Consider the following 26,387-nt stretch of genomic DNA (forward strand, 5'->3'; position numbering starts at 1 on the left):
TGTGTACTTTTGGGCTCTGATGTTACTCCCTTACTGACGTTCCAATATCATACTCCCTTCATTCCATAGTAGTGGAGTCAATTTGTCATCTCCCTTCATTCCATAGTAGTGGAGCCAATTTGTCATTTTACTACGTTCCATAATAGTGAAGTAATTTTCCTTTTAGTAAAAGTCAACACATTTTTTTCTTACTAACTTTACTCTCTCTTACTTTATTCTCTATTAATCTCTCTATCTTTTTCATTTTTTACTTTATTCTTTTTTTTTACTTAATTCACTTAGCAATTTTTTTTATATTGCATACCGAAAAGAAATGTTTCCACTAACGCACAATAGAGAGAGTAAGTGGTTGAGACTATTATTGCAAAATGAGTGGTATTTCAACATCCGACTCAATTATATGAGAAATACAAGTCTCACTGAACATAATCTGCATGTTTGATCAGGTCCGTCGGCTTAACTATATCCATATCCCAAATTTATACTCACTTTGTCCCTCAGACCCTCACTACTAAGTGAGACATTTTTTTTTGGGCACAAGATTTAACAAAATGGGGTTTTGCTAGTTAAATAGGGATGGATAAAGCAAGAGAGGAAAATGTAAGAGAGAGAATGTTAAAAAGGAAATGACTCATTTAGCTTGGACATCTAAAAAAAGGAATACGAATCAGTTAACAAGGGACATGAGAGAAAGTAAAATGTTTTTCGGGTACCTACCCTTTGTAAAATACTATCCACACTATTCTCAACACCAAATTTATCTCAAATTAAGTAGAAGTATATTTCTAATATTTATTAAACGAAGCCCGTCCTTAATATTAATTCTTGAATGCGAAACACTGTTCCTGTGTTTTGGGATTTTATACTGAGATGACAGTGCAGTTCACAGTCTACTGAAAAACTGTAAAATTCAGCAGAACTTGGTAGGCCTTATCTTTTGGAAAATGGGATAATTCCATAGCTACTACCTATGTATGTATGCAGTTATATGTGGGTTAATGCCTGTGTTCCTCAGTCCTGAGTGATTATATGTCAGGAATATGTATACAGAGAGAGCATATTGATTATGTTGTATTAATACTGGTATTTGGAGTCCTAAAAATATAGTATAGTACTTTTTTTCATGTCGAATACATAAATTGTTTTCCCAGGAAGAATACATCCTACCTTCCAATTCACTTCCTGATTAGAAAGGCTCAATTTCTCTACATCATTAGAAATTAGAATCCATATCATGCTTTACTATATTCCCTATAAATACATAACTAAAGTTATGTTTGTAAATGTATGTGTAAGTGTAAACGTGAAGCTTCTCAATTCAAATATTCATGTTTTAAATCATGTAAAAATGAACAATACGCACGCCCGCACACAGAGAGAGGGTGGGGGAAGAGAGTTTCAATAAATATTTTATTTATTTGGTGGATGACATTAGTTTAAAAATTTATAGCCAAGCGAGTCTCTGTCACTAGCTAGTGTTAAACAAATTATTCAGAGCACCCGCAACGCGTGCCGAAACCGTTCCGCGTGCCGTTCCGCCGGAACGGTTTCGCCGCGGAACGCGTTGCGGCGCTGCATTCCGCTCCCGTCCCGTTCCCATTCCGTGCCGGGTGCCGACGGCACGTAACGCGGCACGGAACAAGCCGCCACGCGCCTGGGCGACGTGGCCGATCCCCGTGCGTGCGTGCTTCCCACTCGCCGGCCCGCGAGTGGGACACGTCAGCAATGACGCAATAATTATTTTTTTTTATAAAAATCGAATTTTAAAAAAAAAAAAAATTTTTTAAACGGTAACATTACCGTTTTTTTTAACTTTTTCTTAATTTTTTAATTTTTATTTTTATTTTCTTATTCTATAAATACACCTAATTCATTCATTTTATACACAACTACACATCTATTCTTCCTACATCAACATCAATTTCTCTCCAATTTTCATATTCTATCTCTTCAAAAAATGTCCGGCGACGGCAATTACGGTGGTGGCGGCGCCGGAGGGTGGGATCTCAACGCGTTCGGCGATTGGGAGACCATGTACAACACACTTGGTGGTTCTGGGTCATCGACGCCGGGCACGCAGGGGTCGGCGACGCCGGGTGGGTACCAACCACCCACTTTCGATGTGGATGCCTACGCTCGAGGCTCCGGCTCGCGGCTTTCCCAGGGTTTGTCCCAGATTCGGGAGGATATCCCCGTTGAACCCACTCAGGGAGGAGGCCGAGGCGGTGGAAGCTACAGGGCTGCGTCTGAGGCACCCGAGGAGGATGAGGAGGAGGAGCCGGAGGATCTGGGCCGGCATCCCTACACCAACGAAGAAACAAAGGCGGTGTACACCGCCTGGCTCACCGTCTCATATGATCCCATCGTCGGCAACCAACTAGCCGCCAAGTGCTTCTGGGAAAAGGTCCGTGATGTCTACCACGAGACTAAGCCGAAAGGGGCCCGGAAGCGCAAATATACAATGCTTCGTGCTCACTTTGGCCGAGTCGATTTACAGGTCAAAAAATTCTGCGGGATCTACTCCTCCGAAGCGGCGCACTACCAAAGCGGAGCTTCGGGCGCCGACATACTGAGGGCGGCTATGCGCGCCTTCCACCAGGACACCGGTGTACAGTTCAAATATGTTGATATTTGGCAGCTCGTCAAGGACGAGGAAAGGTGGGCCGGTGGTGTCCGCTCCAGCTCGGGATCAACCTCAAAGCGGACGAAGCACACGACGAGCGGCCAGTACTCGTCTGGTGACACCGATGCGCCCAGTGATCGTGGCACGCAGGAGGTTGGGGTTACGGCCGCCGAGTACGAGGGATCTAGCCGTGGGCGCCGTCGTCCGCAAGGGACGAAGGCGGCGAAAGCGGCTAGAGCGAGGAAGGGCCGAGGAGAATCAAGCCAGTCGGCCTCGGGATCGGGCTCACAAGGAGGCTCGAACACACTTATGGTGGCGTACATAACTGCCACAATGGCGGACACTTCCCGCTTCTCGTACGCCCAATTCACGGCCTGGTGGAACGGAATTGTGCATATGGCAGGACTACTTGGTCTTCCCCCTCCCCCTAAACCTCGACCGCCTCCGGAGGATGATTCGCCGGCGGAGTAGTTTTTTTATTTTCCCACGTTTAATTGTGTGTTTTTTATTGTGTGTTTTTTATTTTTTTAGGATTTGAATTGTGTGTTTTTTTTAATTTTTTTAAGTTTAAGTTGTAATTTTTTTTAATATTGTGTGTTTTTTAATAAAGTATGTTTGTTTTTTAATAAAGTATGTTTGTAGTGTGTTTATTTAATTTAATTTAGTTGGAAATAAAAATAAAAATTGAAATAGAATGAATAGTAATTTAAGGAACGGTTAAGGAACGGTTAAGGAACGGAGGGTTGCAGGTTCCGTTCCTTAGTTAAGGAATGGAGTAAAAAAGTACAGTGGGGCCCTCAAATAGTGGTTTAAGGAACGGTATAGGAACGGTATAGGAACAGCGTTGTGGATGGCCTCATGCATTACTATTAAAGGATGGTGATTGTTGAGGTCATACTAATCATGCCAAGATCAAATTATAACAAAAGAAATGCATATTCAGTGCTATCTCTAGCTGTGGGTGAAATCAAATAGTAATAAATAATTATACAGAGTTAAATGGGCAAATAAGTCATTCCAAAGGATAACAATGAATTTATTATGTACTCCAGTGATAGACTGATTCAGTCGGTTAAAGAGTGCCCAAAATATTGAGCAAAATAATTAATTACCCAATTTCTTGTCAAATTCTCTGCGGGTTGGTGGCAATGAATTATTAGGATCTAATAGTCTAATACAAGTATCCAATTTATATATACATGTACAGTCTTTTTCTTTCTTTCCTTTACTTTTGAAAAAAAAAAATCCATGTGTGCCAAAATTTTAAAAATTTTCAATAAATTCATTTAGAGTGTCCATAGTGGGAGAGCCGCGGCCCGTGGCTCGGGTGCGTGGCCCCCACTGCAGAGAGCCACGAACGGTGGCTGAGGGCCAAGAGCCGAGAGGGAGCCGCGGCCGCGGCCTTCACGTGGCTGGGCCGTGTGTTCCGCGGCCCACCACTGCAGCGGGCCGCGTTTCGTGGCCCAGCCACCGAAATTTTTTATTTTTTTTTTGCTTCTTTTTTTTATAAATACACACCATTTTCCCTCCATTTTTCAACCCCAATTCAAACACCACTCTTTCCAATCTTTCCAATCTATTTTAATTCAACTTCTGAAATATGGATTTCGACGATGAACGGTACCAAGAAGCGGTAGATCTGGAGTTCCAAAACCTGGTTGCAGCGGTGCAACATGAAGCTGACGAAGCGGTAGATCTAGAGTTCCAAACCTACTTCGCGAAAAAACAAGAGGGTGCTAGGAAGGTTGTTGAGCGAGCTTTTGGTGTCCTCCAAGCGCGATGGGCCATTATACGGTGCACGGTTCGACAATGGCACGAAAATGATGTCTCAGACATCATGACTGCTTGTATCATATTGCACAATATGATAATAGCTGACGAAGGATTTGCTGCAGAGCGATGGGCACCGGAAGATGGTGCTAGTTCGAGCTCGGGTATTGTCATGGAGCCCCTGCAGATGGGTGTACCACGTACTAATGAATACTTGATCCAGCGGTACACTGATATGCGGAGCCAAATATCGCATACAACACTGCAGGCTGATTTGGTTGAAGAGGTCTGGAACCTTAGAAGGAGCGCCGCAGAGTGATATGGGTTTTCGGGTTGTTGTTTTTAAACTAGAAAAATTTCGTTGTATAATTTTTCCATTTTAATATAATACAACGGAGTTCTTGTTAAACTTTTTTTTTGGTTAGGTTGTGAAATTTTTTTTATTTACAATCCAAATTATTTTATTTTAATTAAACTTATAAATATCACAAATTATAGTCTAATAAAATTTATTGTAGTTAAATTAAAAAATATCATTAAAAAAAGCAAACAAATTAATTTTTATTTTGGAGAGGGCCACATTTCGTTACCCTTGTTATTTTTGGGTTTTACCATTGTGGAGGACCATGGAGAGTCACATTTGATGGTCGGGCCAACTTTAGTGGCCCTTAAGAGCCACCATTGTGGACACTCTTAGAGTTCTGAAAATTACATCTTTATTGGCAGCATCATAGCAACCTGTCGAGGCAGCTATAAATTAATTTTTTTCTAAAGATGATAAGGGCATTCAAAATCATACTTTATCCTTAAAACTTCCCTTGTCCATAGCTCATTCCCTTATTTTACCATTAATTATTAACACTCACCACTCTAGTCAATAAGGGCATCAGCAATAAAGCCTAATTTTGAGCCTCATTTCACAATCCTTTTTTTATGCTATATCAATAAACATTGTTTCAGCCACAACATCTAGAATAAGGTCAACCTCATTTTAGTAACATTTCAATCTCATTAAATTTCTCAATTTATCATTTTAAATTATATGTATATAATATTTGAAAATAATAAAATTACAATTTACTCCACTCATCTCGCAATAGGAGTCCTATTTAGTTATAGCACGGATTTTAAGAAATATAAAGAAAAGTGAATTGAATAAGTTACTGGAATATGAGTCTCACTTATATATATTAGTTTTATAATAATAAAATGTGAGTGAAATAAGTTGGTGGAATGTGAGACCCATTTACCATTTATGGTAAAAGTGAAATATGACTCTTATTGTGGGACGAAATGAGTACCAAATAATAATATTTGAAAATAATAAAAATACAATTTACAATTTTAAATAAAATTATTTAAAATTTACAAATAATAACATAAACTGGTATTCTTACTTAATAAGTTTCAACGTACATGCTTGTTTGATTCGGTGTATTGCATAACCATTCTTGATTACAAACAAAATTAATTAGTATGTTCACGAATTTGATGTTTTTGTACATATAAACCTCAAATTCTTATTTGATTTCAATGTAGTTCTCAAAATTTACTAATATGTTCACGAACTTGATGTTTTTGTATATATAAACCTCAAATTCTTATTTGATTTCAACGTAGTTCTCAAAATTAACAAATCGTGAGACATTTGGAGGTAAATGTAGTATCGTTGATATTGAATTGGATTTAGGGAGACAAGTAGTTGATTGTTAATTTGTTAGAGCATATGCAACGGTGATTGCCGCGGTTTGCTAGTTCGTCTCGATAGGACGGGTTGCCAACGAGTCGCTATTGCGAGCAGCACACCACAGAGATCACCGTCCGTTCTAGCAGGCCGACGCGCCAGTGCCACATGGCGCGTTCTGGAGGCACCGTGAGCGAGTGGGCGTCGTTTTTGACCTTTTGAAAATTTAATTTTTTTAAATTGGTGAATTAAACAAATCATACTTTTCCCAAATATAACCATTTATTACGGTTTTTCTTCCATTTTTCTTTTCTTTTTTTTTATCCTACAGTTCTTCCTCAAATCATTTATAAATACCTCATTCATCAAAAAAATTCACACCAGACTCTCAACATTTTCATTTTCTCTCTGATTTTCTCTACACGTTTACATTAACAGTTGAGCAAATATGTCCGACCTACAACCACCCAACCCGAGCTGGAGCTGGAGCCAGTGGAGCTTGCATACCCAAGCCCAAGCAGTTCCCCAAGCTCCACTCTCTTCCCTTCCCCGTCTTCTACTTTGACTATTTTTACTCGGTTATTGAACCCAGACAATTGCGGCCGACACTAGTCAAATGAATTTGCAACAAGAATGGGCGCATGTAGGCATGCACACGGTTCACAAGTCACAACTTATAAGTTACAATTTACACTTAATGTTGGACTTGAGCCTTTGGGTTGAAAAGAGAGTGTGTTGGATGATTCCCTTTTATAGCTACATGTTCTTGGATGTGTTGCTCTTTCTTTCAATGTGGAATAAAACTCTTTATTTATAACTACATGATACATCTCCATCATCTTTGTTTATATTAGTTTATATCAGTTTATAACTTAACAACAAATATAATTACATTAAGTATTATTCTTTAATTCTTTATCATTATCGATTTGTTTGTGTATAAGTTTATGTGTATGTTAACTAATAAATACCATTATACGCATTAAGAGAATAATTATTATACAAATTGTATTAATCTAGCGATAACTATAATATGAATAATTATTTATCTATATACAAATCATATTACTCAATAATTGTTTATTCTTATCTATCAAGAATATATTCACAAATAATAATTTTATTTATATAAATTATACTACATCTATTAGAATAACAACTATTATACAAAATCATACTATTAGTCTACTACTAATATATAAATATATAAACTATATTATACCACTAAACAAATCATTCTTTAGTTATCTATTTTTATCATTATTATACCAATTATATTAATTGTTGTTTTTTTCACATTTTAATCAATATATTGAGAAATATTAGCAACATACTTACATTTAAATCCAATTATTTGAACACGTCCACATTCTATAAATATACAAATTATTAGCAACATGCAACATTCAAATTTAATTAAACTATTCTAGTTTATGCTATTATTATCTATAAAATTATCTTAGAAAAGAATCATAAAAAAAATAAAGATAAAGTTAGTGAATAATAAAATATAGTAAAAAATAAAGAAAAGTAGAAAACAAAAGGAAGTTTTGTATCCCACATTGGAAAAAGATGACTGAATGATCTAAACATGTAGTTATAAAGAAACTTCAACATATTTTGTCTCACATTGAAAGTGAAACAAAAAATATTCAAGGATGTCTCTATAAAAGAGAAACAACCTAGAATGGTTTCATAAATTCGCAAGCCCATCAAATATATATGGGCTATTATGAATTCTTGTATTCATTTATTTGTAAAAATTATTTTTAAATATAAAAATCAATTTTTATAAATAAAAAATATTTTTTTTAAATTTCGGTTGAACCGGCGGTTCGGAACTGGTGGTTTCGGTTTTGTATTTCGTTGAACTTGAACAGGACCGTGTGAACCGCCGAACCGTCCGGCTGTTCAGAACCACCGCGTCAGTTCTGGTTCGTTCCGGTTTATGAACCGGCGGTTAACTGCCGGTCCGGTTTGGTTTGTGCATGCCTTGGCGCATGGCATGGTGACTGAATTTCTTCAACGTCAATTGGGCTTATCGTCAAGAATGGGCGCATGGCATAGCAATCATGTAATTGTACAATGAAATAGTGGGATCCATGAGTAATTAAGGAATGGGATGGATTGTTGCAGGTGTTAGCTCTAATTAAAGTAACGAATAAAAATAGTTTAAAAGTAGTATGAGATTGAAAAACAAATGTGTAGTAAGCGACTATATACATATCCGAGTATACTAAATTAGTATTACCCTAAAGCGACCCTTGTTAGTATAAGTATAGTAAGATCCGAGTCTCTTTGTCGCCGCATTGGATTGTGGCCATCCTCTTCTCAATCGGAGAGAAATGTTTTGTGGGCGTTGTTGAAAATTCCTATTTTTTTGAGGAAGTAGCCCAATAATATGGTTGTGATTGGCACACATAAAAGAGCATATTATACTGAAGTGGTGTCTAAGTCATGAAATCTGATCACCCCTTTTTTTCAAACCGTCCAAAACGAGATAAATAACTTTGATGGGATATGAGCACAATTTAGAGTGCCATTTACACATCACTAGAGCTTTTCAAAGGAAGAGGGTCTTTGGTTCCACTAAATATGCTTCTTTAGTCACACTAAACCATCATTTTCAGCTGCAAGTGTGTTTTCAAGTTTAAAACATCCTAAGACTAAAGCAATTTATTTGGTGGTTACTGGTTAGCTTAGGCCCCCACTGACAACAATGCTATGCTATTGTATCAATAATTGTTGCATTTCACACAAATTACAAGACAAGTGGGGATAGTTACACAAAACAACAAGCCAATGGTGATTGTTTTATCAAGATTTCCAAAAAACCTACAATCTCTACCAATAGGAGGAACTTGATGTGATACATTGATCACTGAAATGTAAAAGTGGTGAACAGAAAACGTTTTCACTTAGGAAAACTATAAGGGGATTCCATTCTTGTCCACTTGATGGATACAGGGTAACCCCTAAATCACTCTTGAAGTCTTGATTGTTTCTTGACTATGTTTATTAGCAATCATTCAATCCAACTCAACCATCCACTTTTTCAATATTTAATTAATTTATATCTCCTCCACATCATCTTTCACGTCATTAATATCCATCCAACCCAACCACTCATTTTCTATAATTTATCAATGACCACCCAACCACACCATTTTATATTTATTTTATATTACTTTTTTAATAACAATATTATTATGTAAAATAATTCTTATTGCATAAAAAAATTTATAAAAAATCTATAAATGATAAACTAAAGATTATAAAAAATAAACAAAATACAAAAATTATAATAATTGAAATATGAAACTGAAAATGCATAAGTGAACAACAAATGATACTGAAAAATAAGAAATTATACCAAAGAGAAGGATTATATAAAGAAAAAAATAAGTTTTTTTTTTGTAAAAATATAGCAAATGTGGTCTCTATTTGTAGAGGATGATATAATTTTTATAATTTTTTAACATAATATACAAAAGATATAAAAATTTAAAACAAAATATTTGTTAACCAAGGATTATGCCATTTGGCAAAATCTCATTGGTTCATAAAAGAAAAAGTAAGAGCATCAGCAGTGGCGCGGAATTCTCGGAATTCCCCGTGGAATCCCCAAAAACACTTCCTGTCACATCATACGGACTTCCCACTGCACTGCCACGTCATAAGGACTTCCTACTGCACAGTGGCGGACATCCCCAAGGACTTCCCATAATTAAAAACCATAAAATCACAAATTAAACAATTTCCGGAATTAAAATTTCGACACAAATAGGGAAAAAATTCCATTAAACAAAAAAAAGAAAAGTACATTTCACCAAATTAAAAAAAACATTTCAATAATTAAAAACTACATCAACGACGACCCCTCCGCTGCCATACTTCTTCAATAATATCGTTCTGGAGCCGAACATGAGCTTGTCTTTGGCGCATGTCGGCAAATGCACGGACTCGATCGACATCGGCATGGGGTATCCCCATGCGTACATTGCTAGTGGCCACGCTGTGGCTTGGACCCGCAGCACCAACATCATTATTGGTCCAATCAGTTAGTGCTGGACATTCATATTCGACAATCATGTTGTGCATGATAATACATGCGTACATGATGTCGGCGATGCTGTCAACATACCACAACCGTGTTGGACCCTTCACTGCCGCCCATCAAGCCTGGAGCACACCAAATGCCCGCTCCACATCTTTGCGTGCTCCCTCCTGGCGACCCGCAAAATATATCTTCTTTTAATCTGCTGGACATCTGATCGTCTTCACAAAGACGGGCCACATAGGGTATATCTCATCCGCCAAATAATAGCTCATATTGTGCTGGTTGCCGTTGGCGACGAAGTTGACGGATGGACCAACGCCCATGCACTGCTCGTTGAAAAGGGGCGACGACTGGAGGACGTTGATGTCGTTGTTAGACTCGGCTACTCCAAAATAGGCATGCCAAATCCACAGTCGGTAGTCAGCTACCGCTTCAAGGATCATCGTGGGATTCTTGGGCTTAAAACTAGTAGTGTACATCCCTTTCCAGGCAGCGGGTCAGTTCTTCCATTCCCAGTGCATATAATCTATGTTGCCTAACATCCCTGGAAACCCGTGCTGATTCCCGTGCATATCCAGCAGAGCCTGACAATCTTCGGTGGCAGGCCTCCGAAGATACATATCCCCGAATATCTCCCTAATGCCCTGACAAAAATACTTCAGGAAATCGCGGGCAGTCGTCTCGCCGATGTGGAGGTACTCGTCGAACATGTCGGCCGCGCCTCCGTATGCCAACTGCCTGATTGCAACAGTGCACTTCTGAATCGGCGTGTGGCCAGGTTTACCAGCTGCATCCTCCCACACCCTGAAATACCCGTATCGACGCTCCAAAGCGCCCACGATACGCAGAAAGAGCGGACGATGCATCCTAAACCGTCGCCGGAACAGGTTCTCCCCAAACCATGGCTCCGGCGCAAAGTAATCCTCATACAACCGAGCGTGGATAGCGAGGTGGTCCCGGGGTATTATAGTTCGACGATGGATGGGTCGAGGTACCGCCAGCGCCAAGGCCGCTTGTTCCTTACTCTCCGCTGATTCCCGCACACGTGCATGAATCAGACGCATCATGTGTTCATAATGCCCACCACTACCACTACCACTACCACTACCACTACCACTACCACTACCAGCCATTCCGAATATATAAAAGAAATGTAGAGAGAGAAACTTGTTAAAACAAGTGGTGCGAATGAAATGCAGTTCAACGAGCTGTATATATAGAAAATTTTTAAAAAAATTAATGCAATAAATTGGAATTCCGTGCGGACGTCCGTGGGAGTCAACGCAATGGCGGACGTCCGTACGCCTGTCGCGACGGAATTTCGCGTAACGCCGCGGAACTGCGGTGTCCTCGGTATAATTCTGTATCCGTGCATACCATGCACAATGACGGACGTCCACTGCGAAATTTCGGCATGCTGGTAGGAATTCCACCAGGACGGGCGCCATTGCTGATGCTCTAAGGAGACCTCTTAGTTGGCGGTTGGGTAAAAATCGACCAGAGGTCGATGAGCGAGAAGACCACCAATTTATATTTTTCTTTTTTTAATCTAATAACGACATGGCGGCCGACCATGGCAACCGTTAAACTTGGTGCCATGTACCACAAAACATCAATTGATATGAGAGCCTTTTTCATCACCACTTGCATTAGCAGTTTCTTCTTTAACCACCTCAATTTGATTGAGTGAAGATAAGGGACTGGTCTCTGCCTTTCACTTGCTTCTTCTGTCTGAATCATCTCTGGAACCTCCTGATCAGACACCTCATCAGTAGCATCCCTTGGCTCATTCCCTGCCAGCTCCACCTCAAACCGAGCACTATTTGATTTTTGCTGCAGGTTTGGCATTTCATCTTCTCTGAACACAACATCTCTGTTAATCACCACTTGCCCCATCCCTTTTTCTGTGCACCATAGCCTGTAGTTTACACCTTTCTGATATCCAATCATAACACATTTGAGGGCTCTAGGATCTAGCTTTGTACTTTTAGAATGTGCATATGCCCTACATCCAAAACTTCTCAGTTTTGTGTAGTCACCTGCAGACCCATACCATCTCATATCTGGTGTATCATTGTCTATAGAACTAGATGGGCATTTGTTGATGAGTATTGCAGCAGTCGCAACAGCTTCAGCCCAGAAATGTTTGGGCATGCCTGATGAGATAAGCATACATCTCAGCCTCTCCAAGATTGTCCTATTAGCTCTCTCAGCTACTCCATTTTGTTGGGGATTGTGTGGAGTGTTTCTATGCCTCTTGATTCCCTTATTTTTGCAGAAACCATCAAAGCTGGATGAGAGGAATTCGAGCCCATTGTCTGTCCTAAGGCACTTCAGAACACCTCCATTCTCAGTCTCAACCTCCACACAACATTCTTGAAATTTTGTGAAAGCTTCGGATTTCTCCTTCATCACATAGAGCCAAATCTTCCTAGAGAAATCATCTATGATAGATAGAAAATACCTCCCTCCACCCATACTCTGAATTGGTGATGGACCACAGATATCAGCATGTGCATACTCTAGTGGCCTTGTTGAAGTGTGTTTCCCATTGGCATATGTCATCTTCTTGCTCTTTGCAAGTATACACTCTTCACAAGATCTGAGCTCTTCCTCATCGAGTCCCCCTTGCAAAGCTATCAGACTTTTCTTGGCTAACTCTTTTAATCCACCAAACCCCAGATGGACCAGTCTGTTATGCCAGTCTATCAACTTCCATTTTGTTATGCCATCTTCTTGCTCTTTGCAAGTATACACTCTTCACAAGATCTGAGCTCTTCCTCATCCAGTCCCCCTTGCAAAGCTATCAGACTTTTCTTGGCTAACTCTTTCAATCCACCAAACCCCAGATGGCCCAGTCTGTTATGCCAGTCTATCAACTTCCATTTTGTTACTGCGTTGATCTGATCTGCATTGAGGGCTTCTGCTCTGAGATAATACAAATTATTCACTCTCTCAGCCACCATAAGAATGTCATTGCCCTTCAAAACCTTCATGAATCCATCAGCAAGAATGGTTGTGAAACCTTTCTTCTCCAGCATTCCAAGTGAAATCAAATTTCTCTTAATTGATGGTATATATCTGACCTCTGATAAGATTTTCTGAGATCCATCTTCCATGAGCATTCTTACACTCCCTATGCCTTTTACTTGGCAAACTTGATTGTTACCCAGCAGGACAGAACCAGTGGCTTCCTGCAGATCCATAAGCAATCTCTTCTTGGAAGTCATGTGGAAGCTACAACCAGAGTCCATTACCCATACATCTTGAGCCTCATCCTCAGTCACATTCATAACTTGGGCCACCTCCAGTTCTTGAGTAACATCAGCCGTATCTGTGACATTCTCACTCTCAGCTTGCTTTCTCTTCCAAGAGTAGCAATCTTTCTTTATATGCCCAGGCTTCTTGCAGTAATGACACGATCTGGTTTCCTTCTCAGACCCAGACTTATCTTTCCAAGGTTTAGGCTTCTTATGGAACTTCTTCTTTCCATTCTTCTTGGGATCAAGCTTGATATTAAAACTTTCATTGGCTGGATTAATAGCCCTTTGAGCCACCTTCTGAAATTCTTTCATCTTGAGTGCAGAATGCACTTCTTCATATGTGACTTTGGAGTCTCTTCCTAGCAATATTGCATCCTTGAATTGTTCAAAACTTTTAGGCAGAAAATTAAGGAGCATTAGGGCCTTATCCTTATCTTTGATGACCTCTTCAATATTTTCAAGATCATCAATGCACTTCGCAAAATCCTCAAGTTGTTCTCCTATACTTCCTGATTCTGAGAACTTGAACGTAAAGAGCTTCTGCTTGAGCAAGAGTCTATTGGTGAGAGATTTAGTCATATACATGACTCCAGCTTGGTCCACACACCAGCAGAGGTTTCCTCATTTGAAACCTCTCTCAACACCCTGTCACTGAGGCTCAAGATCAGAGTGCTATAGGCTCGATCATGCAGATCTTGAACCTTGTCATCCTCCTTTCCTTTATCCCCATCGCCCTTGCTCTTCAAGACTTCCCATCTTGCTGCATGAGAACCGCCTTCATCTTCAAGCGCCATAGTCCAAAATCATTCTCGTAGGGCTACGATTCCCACAGACGGCGCTAATTTGTAAAACTATGAATCAGAGACCGACAATGAAGAATGCTTCACTTGAACGATTTGTCGAACACAATCAATGCAGTAAGGATTGACGCAAGAAACAGAACAACACAATGAGTTTACGTGGTTCGGCTCTTTCGAACCTACGTCCACCGGAGAATCACGAATCACTTTTATTTCACTCCACTTAATTACAAATACAAAGAATGAAATCAAACTCTCAAGCAAGAAGCTATACACTCTAGAATTACTTGTCTCATCTCTCTATGAACTCTCGGATCAAAGAACATCTATGATCTCTCTAATTCCTCGCAAAGATAGTGTATCTCTCTTCTCTTGATGTGTTGATGCAGTTATGAGCTAATAAACGCAGCTCTAACTCCCTTTTAATCAGCTCAACCGAGCTCAACTTCCTTTAACCGAAAGTAGCCGTTGCAACTGATACATGAAATCCATTATTCTAGTTTTTGCAAAATAGTCCCGGATCTTCTTTGAGTCATTCATTTAAGTATCCACACTTAACAGACGGTGGCATTATTTGCATCATGGTGTCAATCTAGGAGATGGAGGCAAATGAAAACGATGTTAAGAAGATAGATTTGGCCTCAAAAGATTTAATCCCAAAGAATCTACGCTATTTTAAAAACTAATACGAGTAGTAATTAAATAAAAGAAATACCTGAAATTCGGAATTTTGACATAAAAAACACCTAAAACCCCAAATCCAAAACCCTCCGAATCAAACGCCGCCGAATGTCGAAGAAAATGGAGTTTGAGAAGAGGAAGAGCGCGGCCCTTGCGGCCATGAACTCGGATGCACCAGATAAATCGCCTAAAGGCACCATAGACGCGCCGATCATCCCGCTCTTACTCTCCATCAACTCCCACCCCTCTTACTTCACGACTAGCTCTTGCTCCGGCCGCATCTCCATCCTCTCTCAGCCAATCCTCTCTCCCTCCGCACCCAAGAAGAAGGCAAGGGGCGGCTCCTGGCTACTCTTGTCTCACGAACCAGTTCACCCCTCTTCCGTCTCCGCCTTACTATTTCCTTCTCAGCCGCCTCTCCCCGATGCAATCGACGACCAGAGCATTGTCTTCAGGTTTGAGCCATTGATAATCGCCGTGGAGTGTGTGAGTGTGGAGGCGGCTCAGTCTTTGGTTTCTCTTGCTATTGCTTGTGGTTTCCGAGAGAGCGGCATTACGAGTGTAAGTAAGAGAACGATAATTGCTATACGATGCTCGATACGGATGGAAGTGCCTCTGGGAAGCGCACACAAGCTTATGGTGACCCCTGAGTATGTAGAGTATCTTGTTGATATAGCTAATGAGAAGATGGGGACTAACAGGAAGAGGACTGATCATTTTCATGATAAGCTCAGGGAGAATGGATTTCTGGGAAGTGAGATTGAGGCAGATTGTAAACTAATTATAAATGGTGAAGAAGCCTATCCCGAGGCTAAAAAAATTGAAGTTTTGGAGAGTTTTGAGGTGGGTGAAATGGATATCTTGGAGGGACAGTTGGGGTCTGAAAGCATATATGATCGCAATGCTGAGAATGGTAATTGCTGAACACAAAATCAATTGTTTAGGAATAATTTGCATATGATGGTTAACGCTCCATGTTTGATCTGCCATTGAAACTATGTTAATTTGTTAGCCCGTCATGTTATTGGTGTTTGATCAGTGTGCAGATATCTTTAGAGATACATTTTGATTGTTATTAGCATTGGTATTACTATTTTTGTAAATCCATGATTTTCAGGAAAAGAATTGAGCATCATAACTTGCTGTAAGAGTAAGACTTACATATATGCAAATATAATCGAACAGGAGACATGCAATTTGCTGTAGAAGCATTTTCACATATAGATTTTGTATTTTGTACTGGCAATCAATTATCAAGTTCCACTTAGTATGAATTTACATGCACATACGTTAACATGCTTTAGCTAGATTCTATTAAAATACTGTAATATTGTCTTCCACCATAATTATAAACTTATTTGGCTATTGAACAGAAGTGTGGCCAACTGATAAATGTCTGGTTGCAGGACTGCTTTCCCTTAATGTGTCAGGGGTTTAAATGTTTATATAATTGACAGGACCAGAGAATGTTTTTGGCCTTGATCTCTCTGTTATTGAAGTAGTTGGTGAACCTGTTGAGAGACTCTTCTTGTGGGGTCACTCTTCTTGTCCTTTGAGCCAAAAGAAGATTATTATTTTTGGTGGCTTTGGAGGTATTGGAAGACATGCACGTCGAAATGATCTTTTGATATTTGATATCGAATCTGGATGTGTGGAGGTAATTGCTGCTTCTGGAGCCCCTTCCCCTCGGCTTGGTCACACATCTTCCCTAGTAGGAGATTCCATATATGTAATTGGAGGTAGGGCTGACCCCATGAATATCCTGAACGATGTTTGGGTATTTCATCTGCCAAGGAAAGAGTGGAAGCTTTTGCCATGCTCTGTTAGTTTGTTTCCTCCAAGGTATTGGTTAAATGATTCTTGCTTCTAAAGGTACTCAGTTTGTTAAAATATCCATGTTTTTCTCCTTTTGACACGTCCATCTTGATTGGGGCATCACTGTTAAAAAATCTTTCTTTGTAACTGGGGTAACTTTATATTTTTTATTCATATGAATAGTCCATTCCATTTACTAAATGTTCTCCTCAGCAGCATTCTATATATGATGACTTCATTGTTTGTAGGTCAAATTAAACTCAGCTGCTTTGAAAGTTTAAATTTTTTTTTCTGTGTTTAGGCACCGGCATTCAGCTGCTGTTGTTGGTTCTAAAATATATGTCTTTGGTGGAATCCATGATAATTCAGTCTTATCGTCTATTTATGTCCTCGACACTCTTACCTCTGAGTGGTCAGAGATACAATCCCATGGAGACTTTCCTGGTCCCCGACATTCACACTCAATGGATGCAAATGGGTCTAAGCTATTTATTTTTGGTGGATATGATGGAGACAAAGCTCTTAGGGATCTTTACACTTTTGATGTACATAGAAGTCTATGGAGTAAGCTAAAGACAATTGGGCAGTCACCAAAGGCAAGGTTTTCACACTTGATGTTTGGTTATCTAAATTTTATTGGTATTTTTGGAGGATGCCCTGTCACCGAGCACCAAGAATTGTTCTTACTCGACCTTCAATCAGAACGCTGGAAGAAGATAGTCATAAAGACTGCCGAAGCAAGCCTATTTGTTCGAAGTACAATAAATGTGATCGGTGATCATCTAATAATAATTGGTGGCGGGGCTTCTTGTTATGCATTTGGGACGAAGTTCAGTGTACCTATGAAGATCAACCTGCTTCAGTTGATGTCCGCTTGTGATAATTCAGAGCCTACAGAAAATGGAGAGAAGGGTGTTGCCTTTCTACATTCTCAGTCTATAAGTAAAGAAAAAGTTAATGGGTGTACTAACCTAAATTCTGAGTTTGAAGAACTGAGGGTAGATAGTGAAGAGGTACCTACCCCTTGTGTTCTTCAGCTAGAAAAGCAGTATGCAAAACTGGCAAAGGATGTACTAAAAAAATTTAGTTGGTTGGATCTTGAAAGGAAGGTTTACTCCCAGGAGGGAGGCTCGCATATCTGTTTTCCTGTTACCAAAGAATTCTGCAGAGTATCAGGAGATAACCAGGGCATAGCTGATAAACTTGGGCTGCCAGCTGATCAGCTTTCAAAGCCAACTTTCTGGCAAATTATGTTGAAAGACATCTCCAGCTCAGCTGCTCTGGATCTTCTTATGTCATGTGGTGCGACCAAGAAGGTGGATGAAGTTATCAAAGTCAAGAAAACTCCTAATTCTCCTTTCAAAATTTTGAAGGAATTCGTAGCCACTTTGTTAGAAAATGCTGGTCTGCCAGCCAATCTCATAGAACAGTTGCCCTCAAGGTGGTCTTATATGTGATATCTGTTGTTTCTGTGATGTTATTATAAACTAACATTATTTTACGTTGGTGTAAGTTCCCATAAATTCCTGAGTTAGAGTCTTTTGTATTTTGGCAGATGGGAGCGGCTAGGGGATATTATTGTGCTTCCTGTTACATCATTCAAAGATGAAGTGTGGAATTCAATTGGAGGGGAGCTTTGGCCTCTTGTTGCACGTACTCTGGGGGCTCAACGTCTTGCACGGCAAGTAAGATCTGAAACTTCTCTTATCTTTTATAGAATCTACATGATTCTTCGCTTTGAAAGATATGTTGCATTTTTATTTCGACTCACAAAAAGAAAATGAAATCTGGGTAGACGCTTTTGGAACTTTAATTAGTTGTTGAAATTCCCTGTTGAGCTTGAATGGCACGGTGTTAATATAATTAATGGCAAGGCTTTATTTTCTCCCTGAAAAACAATTGTGCTACTGCATTTGGATGCTACTATATTTTGACCTATTTTCTTCTACTCAGATCTGCATTTTGCTTTTTTATTAATATTTCCCGAGTTCTATCTGAAGCCTTAATCAAAGGGCTGTCTGCTGATGGAGTCTGTTGATGATATTTAGGGCCGGATTGCGCAAACAGGAACAAGAGATAGTAAGTTGGAGATTCTTGTTGGAGATGATGGCTGGGTTGATCACCGTGAAAATGGCATACTTTATTCTTTTGATGCCACAAAGTGTATGTTCTCTTGGGGAAATCTTTCTGAGAAGCTGCGGATGGCCCATCTCGACTGTAGAGATCAAGTGGTTGTAGATTTGTTTGCTGGCATAGGGTATTTTGTACTTCCGTTCCTTGTGAGGTGTGCTATTTCCTGAAATCCTCTTTGGCTCAACATTTAAATTCATTTGGTTTTGTAAACCTATTCTATCAGTCTCCATTTTAATTGATTATCTGCATTCATTCATATGTCACGACTATCAGGGCAAATGCCAAAATGGTTTATGCTTGTGAGTGGAATCCACATGCTATAGAGGCACTCCATCGCAACCTCTGCGCTAATTCTGTGGCTGATCGCTGTGTTGTACTGGAAGGCGATAATAGAGTTACAGCTCCTAAAGTATGACAATTCTATCCTGCAGTGCTACATTGGTTTCCTTGATCTTGTTTTCATATGTCAAAACTAATTGAAGGGGTCTCATTTCGTGGCACTTTGCTCTTGAAGACAATCTCATTTACAGATAATTTTGAGCTGTCCCCCCCCCCCAACTGACCAACTGAGCCACCAAATAAGAAATATGCATCATATTATAGCTGTTGATTGGCTGTGCTTTTACTATACTTCTATTAACAAAAATTTTCATATACAGGGAGTTGCTCATCGAGTCTGTCTTGGTCTCATACCGTCAAGTGAATGTAGTTGGGAAACTGCTGTCACGGCCTTAAGGTAACATATCTGAATTTGATAATGATTGCGATTATTTATCCTGCAGCATTATAAAGATTCCTAGTTTTGAAAGCTATATATGTGTTTCTTGAACTTTTTTACATATTAATCTCACACGAAACGGGTAAGAGCCTATTCTTCCCTGAAACCCTCTTTGCAGTCGAATATGTCTTTTAGGAGGATTGTTTTATTAGCTGTGCCTGTGGGAAAACATATCTTGACTTGAGTCTGCATGCATATATTGCACCATACAAAGTTTTCAGTGTTCTTGGATTTTGAAGACAAAAAAGATCTCGATTGTCAAACTAGATTGACTATCCAAATGTTAATCTTCCAAGTTTTCATGCAACATTAAAATTGCAGGGATGAGGGTGGGGTGCTACATGTCCATGAGAATGTGAAGGATACGGAGGAGGGTCAATGGACAAACCATGTCGTCGAAATGATCTCTGAGATTTCGAAATCACAAGGTAATCTGATCCACCAACCACAAGTACATAAAACTCTCTAGAAACAAAACTGATAAAAACGTGCAAACTCCACTTACTTGCAACTCAATATGGCTTTACCTGCAGGTCGTTTGTGGGAAGTGTCGGTCGAGCACGTTGAAAGAGTAAAATGGTATGCTCCTCGTATTCGCCATCTTGTGGTAGATGTGAGGTGCAGATAGGACGCAGCTGCAGTCGAGGTATATAATGAAGATTCGTGGTTAAGTCATTGTATCCGCCATTACTGTTGCTGAGAAACTTTTTCATTCTTTATTCCCGTTGAACAAAGATGATATGATAGTCAATACAAATGATTAATGGTTCTGTGCGTTCATTTATTGTAATGGTTTTATATTCTAGAGTAAATGGTCTCTGAACTATGCATTCTATACGTAAACGATCCCTGAACTTCAAAATTATCATGGGTGGTTCCTGAACTTAGGTGTAATCACATTCATGATACTTTTTCACTATTAATCATAATTTTGCACCAAATATATTCCTCAAGGTATGGGGGCAATTTTTTTAACTTTTATATCTACGTATTGGATATGATATTTTTTCTATTTCTCTTTAGTATTGGATATGAATTTATATTTTCTTATAGTTTGAATACCTAAAATTATATTTTTTGCTTCACTTTATGTCAAATTTTCGTTCTTTCTATTTCTCTTAAACTATTATAAAGTAAAAATTAAAATAAAAAAATTATGAAATTCTTATATAAATTGAATTATCAAAATAATTTGTTGCTAAATTTAGTTTTGATTGTTTTTGTAATATTAAAAATTTCAGTTAAAAATTAATCTGAAATTTTTAATATTAAAATATAATTGAGTCACATCAAAATTATACAAATTATTTTAATAATTAAATTTAAAATTTTAATTTTTATAATTAAAATATTTATAAATTTCATAGTATTTTTTATTTTAATATTTTACTTTCTAAAAATTTTAGAGAGAGAGAACTGATATAAAGTGATTAAAAAGTGAAAGAGAACTGATATAAAGTGATTAAAAAGTGAATGAAAAATATCATTTCATGTACTCAAATTATAAGAAAATATTATATACAATATTCAAGAGATAGATAGAAAAAATATCATATACAGTACCTCGAGGCTAGATATGAAAGTCCAAAAGTGCCATCCATGTCTTAGGAGTATTTTTTGTGCAAAATTGTGATAAATAGTGAAAAAGTACTATAAATATGATTATACACTAGTTCAAGAACCATCCATGATATTTTTAAAGTTCAGAGACAGTTTGCGTACGAAATATATAGTTTATAGACCATTTGCGTAGTTCTCTATATTCTATTGTAAAACATTAGTACTTGCTTTTCTTGGATTTTATGTCTGAATATGTACTTGATTAAGAAGATCTCTAAACCACTTATGCATCTATAAATATATAATTCAATCACGACTTTTGATTTGAATCTCTTCCGAACACGAAGCTTAGTTCCACATCCATCTAATATTAAGAATATGAACATTAAGTTTGTATGTATGCGTGGGAGAGAGATGGGTTTGCTTTTTCTTTCTTTAAATCAAATCACATTTTATAAATACTAAGAGCATCCGCAATGGCACCCGTCCCGGCGGACGTCCGACCGGCGTGCCTGACGTCCGCGCGGGACGTCTGCTATTGTGCAAAGGTGACGCGGATACGGACGTCTACTGCTGACACCGAGTTCCGCGGCGTTCCCGGGACGTCCGCCATTGCGTTGACCTACAGACGTCCGCGCGGACGTTCTGATTATTTTATTTTTTTAAAAAATTCTATAAATACGGCTCGTTAAATTTCATTTCATTCGCCCCACTTGTATTAACGAGTATCTCCCTCTCTCTAAATACTTTTCTTTCGAAGATAAATGGAGCACCACGATAGTGATTCCCCCGCCACGAGCGAGTCACAGAGACCGATCTTTCCCGTTGGCGGAAGTACCCCAATGTCCTCCACGATGTCCGGAATGGCGGCGATGATGCCCCAACCCCAAATGACGGCGGGGATGATGCCCGGGTACTACAACATATACCCGCCTTGGTATGGGATGATGCCCCAATGCCGGGGATGATGCATGGAATGCCGGGGATGATGCATGGGGTCCCCCAATCACCGGTGGACAATGTCTATCGCCCCTATATGGATTTACTGTCGACGGAAGTACTCCTCTCGAGACTTAGTTTACTGGTAATGAGACGTTCTCGATGGAGGAGTTGGGGCTATCTCCTATCAGGGATTCTCCCACAGACGCACCAATGGTGACAGCGAGGAGGGGAGGACAATGAGAGGGAGGGGCATGGGACGGCGCACTACCTCGCCTGCGGCAGGGGTACGATGGTGAGGCGGGGGCCGCTGAGGGGGGGAGGGATCCAGCTGGAAAAAGAGGACCGTCTGGAGCACAGAGGAGTGCATCGCGCTTGCGAAGGCGTGGATCAGTATAGTGGAGGATCCATATATCGGGGCTAACCAGCATATCGACAGGATGTGGTGGCGCATTAGCCAAAACTACCTCCAATTCAAACCGCCAGGGGGAAGCCTCACAACGGAGAGCAATGCCAGAAACAGTGGGAGCGGCTGAAGAGGCAGCTTAGCCGATTCGCCGGTATTTACACAAACAACCTTCGCTCGACAACCAGCGGCATGTCTGCCGAGGATGTGAAGCTTCTGTCTCACCAACAGTTCAAAGACGCTGCGGCGGGCTTCGGGGAATTCAAATATTGGGATGTGTATCTTGTGGTGCAGACTTCGGCCAAGTTTACTGTGGGTGTTGAATCTGGCTGGCCGAAGCGGAAGAAGATCAGCGCCTCCGAGGAGTACAATAGCAGTGCTGGTTCCCACGAACTCCCCCCGCCGAGGCAGAGTTCCCCACACCTTCATCGTCGGCCCGCCGCCGTCGCCCGGTGGGGCAAAAGTTCACGGCGAGGATGGCGAGTGGAAGCGCCAGCGGGTCTGCCGAGGCCCAATTGGCAACTCCTACCCAAAACGATCCCGAGCTCTCCTCACTCGCCCGTGTCGCGCAACATGAAACCCTGTTACGTGCAATGGTTGAATGGCGGACATCGACTGATTGCCATTACAGGTCGTCGCTGAAGGATATCATCAATAGTATGCGGCGCGATTTGGGGTTGGGAGACATGGCGGAGAGTGGCGACAAGGGGGCTACTGACGGGACGACGAGGGTACTGGCAGCGGGGAATCCGAGGAGTGAGATGGTGGTTTTTTTTAACTATGTAATTTTTTATAATAATTATGTATGTTTTTTGTACTATGTATGTTTTTTTTAAATAAACTGGTTGCAATTTCTCCGTATTTGTGTCGAAATTTTAATTTCTTAAATTGTTTAATTCCGTAAATTGTTTAATTTGGTGAATTTGTGAATTTTTATTATTGTGGGAAGTCCGTCGGGATGTCCTTGGGGGTGTCCGTCACTGTGCAGTGGATGTCCTTATGACGTGGTAGGAGGTGTTTTCGAAAAGTCCGAGGGGATGTCCGCCGGGACATCCGCACCAGTGCGGATACCCAAGAACATGAAAATTGAGGGTTGATAAGGATTTTTTAGGATTTACTATTGATGTGATAACTTTAAATTTCAAACTGTTTTGTATTGTCAAAGGCAATGATATGTACAGGTATGACGCGCTCTACCATTGTATAGGCAGATTAGAATATCACTCGCGAACATAGAAGTGGTGAAGGGCTTAGGGCACCCACAACGCTGTGCCGTTGCGGTGGAACGGTTCCGCGGCGGCACGCTTTGCGGGCTTCGTTCTGTCGCCATTCCGTGCCCATGCCGTTCCTATGCCGTGCCGCGTTCCGTTCCGGAGGAACGCGGAACGAAACGTTCCGCCACGCGCCGAGGCGACGTGGCGGCCTCCCATTCGACGCGTGAAGCCCACTCGCTGCCACGCGAGTGGGCTTCGTCCCGGTGACGCAATAATTCAATTTTATTTTTAAAAATTCGAATATAAAAAAAAAAAAAATTTGCAACGGTAATGTGACCGTTTTTTTATATCCGTTTTGTATTTTTTTTATTTATTTATTTACTCTATAAATACTCCTATTTCATACTCATTTCAATCACAAACACACATCTATTCCTCTCTATTTCCACCCCAATTTTCATCTCAAATCAACTCTGCTTTCCTTCTCCCAAATTTAATCAAACTAATGGATCCTTTTGAACAAATGCGTCAAATATTGCAACAATCACTTGAAGAAGATCGACGACGGGAGGCCGAAGAAGCCGCGCCGCCCCAACGACGCTCCCGTACGTACATCCAGCGTAACCGGGAGGAAGCCGCTGCAAGGTTAGTACGCGACTACTTCTGCGATAACCCGGTTTGGGGAGATACGTACTTCCGTCGCCGTTTCCGCATGGGGAAACCTTTATTTCTCCAGGAAGGGTACGACGCGGTCGGCCGTCCCAGCCACACGACGCTGCAGAAATGTACTGCAGCAATCCGCCAGCTTGCGACTGGACAAACGGCCGACATGTTCGACGAATACCTCCACATCGGAGACAGCACTGGGCGAATGTGCTTGCTCAAATTCTGCAAAGGCGTCCGGGCAGCCTTCACCGATGAATTTCTCCGGAGGCCAAGCACGACCGATTGTCAGTTCCTGCTCGACCTTCACGAAACAGTGCACGGATTTCCCGGGATGCTCGGCAGCGTTGATTGCATGCACTGGCAATGGAAGAATTGCCCGGTGGCGTGGAATGGGTCCTACACGAGCGGCCACAAAGGCACCCACCCAACCGTTATACTTGAGGCCGTTGCCGACTACCGCCTTTGGATCTGGCACGCGTACTTCGGGGTCCCCGGGTCGAACAACGACGTAAACGTGCTCCACCAGTCCGACCTCTTGACCGAAGTTTTGGATGGTAAAGCGCCGACCATCAACTTCGTCGCCAACAACCGGCTTTATAAAATGGGGTACTATCTCGCCGATGGCATCTACCCGAAGTGGCCTACCTTCGTGAAGACGTGCAGTGGGTCTGCGAACCCAAAGCAGGCTCTTTTTGCGCAGAAGCAGGAGGCTGCTCGCAAGGATGTGGAGAGGGCGTTCGAGGTTCTCCAAGCGCGCTTCAACATCATCAAAGCCCCGGCTCGTACGTGGTTCATGGAAAACATGGTCGACATCATGTATACGTGCATAATCTTGCACAACATGATTGTCCAAGACGAAGGACCCGAGGCGGGAAATTGGTTCGACGACGAATCCCCCGGAAGCTCAACCGCAAGTAGTCCGCCTCGAAGTGGAGCGCATCCGTCTATACAAGAACGGTTATCTATTCGTGCAAGGACACGCGATTCTAGTGCCCACACTCAACTCCAACAGGATCTAATTGAGCACATTTGGGCAAATTTTGGCGGATGAAATTATTAAAATTGTGTACTTTTATTTTTTTAGGATTTTAATTGTGTGCTTTTTATTTATTTAGGATTTTAATTGTGTGCTTTTTATTTTTCTAAAAGTTTAAATTTTTTTTAATGTTGTGTGTTTTTTAATAAAGTGTGTTTGTTTTTTTAATAAAGTGTGTTTATTTAAATTGAATTGGGTTGGAAATAAAAAAAATGAAATTGAATGAATAGTAATTTAAGGAACGGTTAAGGAACGGAGGGTTGCAGGTTCTGTTCCTTAGTTAAGGAATGGAGTAAAAAAGTACAGTGGGGCCCTCAAATAGTGGTTTAAGGAACGATATAGGAACGGTATAGGAACATCATTGTGGATGGCCTGAAATGTTTTTTTTCTCTACTTCTAAATTTTTTCAAAATTTTCAAAACTATCTCCGGTCCATCACATATACTTTGAACTAGTAAAGACTAAATGATAGGATATTGAATAAGAAAAAGGGTTGAAATGAATCGAAAAATAAAAACTGCCGAGGTAAAAGTGGAGAAACAATGACTATCATGCTGATGGATGAAGACGAAGGCATAAGTTTGAAAAACTTAATACTCTTTCGTCCTATAATAGTTGAGTTGTATTCATTTTTGGATTGTATTAAGGTAATTGAGTCATTTCCTTATTTGACAAAAGTTTTTTCTCTTTAACATTTTACTCTCGCTTTCTCTGTCAAGGTAGGAGAGGCATTTGTTTTGAGCATGACTCAAAAGTTTTTCTGTATTATGTGTGTAGTATAGGAGATGTAGTAGGTGATCATCATCACCATTATTATATTAATATTTTAGTGGTGGTATAGGTTGTAAATAACTTGATGTACATGAGTAATAAATTGAGGTAACTTTGATGCGATGTAATGATGGTCCCACTTCGGAGCGAAAAGAATTTCTAAACTTTTTTAGGAATTGAATAAAAGA

At 40.3% G+C, this 26,387-nt stretch overlaps 1 protein-coding gene across 1 annotated transcript; it reads left to right on the forward strand.

Moving 5' to 3' along the window:
* Nucleotides 1–14,933: 14,933 nt before the first annotated feature.
* On the forward strand, nt 14,934–20,419 carry LOC121745275 (tRNA wybutosine-synthesizing protein 2/3/4-like). The gene is made up of 9 exons (XM_042139115.1): nt 14,934–15,794; nt 16,339–16,723; nt 16,998–18,137; nt 18,252–18,381; nt 18,745–18,980; nt 19,103–19,238; nt 19,489–19,565; nt 19,929–20,035; nt 20,141–20,419. The coding sequence occupies exons 1-9, from the start codon at nt 14,990–14,992 to the stop codon at nt 20,233–20,235; spliced, it is 3,111 nt and encodes a 1,036-aa protein (XP_041995049.1). The 5' UTR covers nt 14,934–14,989; the 3' UTR covers nt 20,236–20,419.
* The last annotated feature ends 5,968 nt before the right edge of the window (nt 20,420–26,387 follow it).

Source organism: Salvia splendens, chromosome 8, assembly GCF_004379255.2.
Source record: "Salvia splendens isolate huo1 chromosome 8, SspV2, whole genome shotgun sequence".
Taxonomy (NCBI): domain Eukaryota; kingdom Viridiplantae; phylum Streptophyta; class Magnoliopsida; order Lamiales; family Lamiaceae; genus Salvia; species Salvia splendens.

What these genes read in the sequence shown, in the direction of transcription:
- LOC121745275 (XM_042139115.1), top strand. Translation starts at nt 14,990, where the DNA reads ATGTCGAAGAAAATGGAGTTTGAGAAGAGGAAGAGCGCGGCCCTTGCG. An exon ending in TGATCGCAATGCTGAGAATG is followed by an intron (nt 15,795 to 16,338) that starts GTAATTGCTGAA and finishes TATAATTGACAG; the next exon opens with GACCAGAGAATGTTTTTGGC. An exon ending in CTCAACGTCTTGCACGGCAA is followed by an intron (nt 18,382 to 18,744) that starts GTAAGATCTGAA and finishes GATGATATTTAG; the next exon opens with GGCCGGATTGCGCAAACAGG.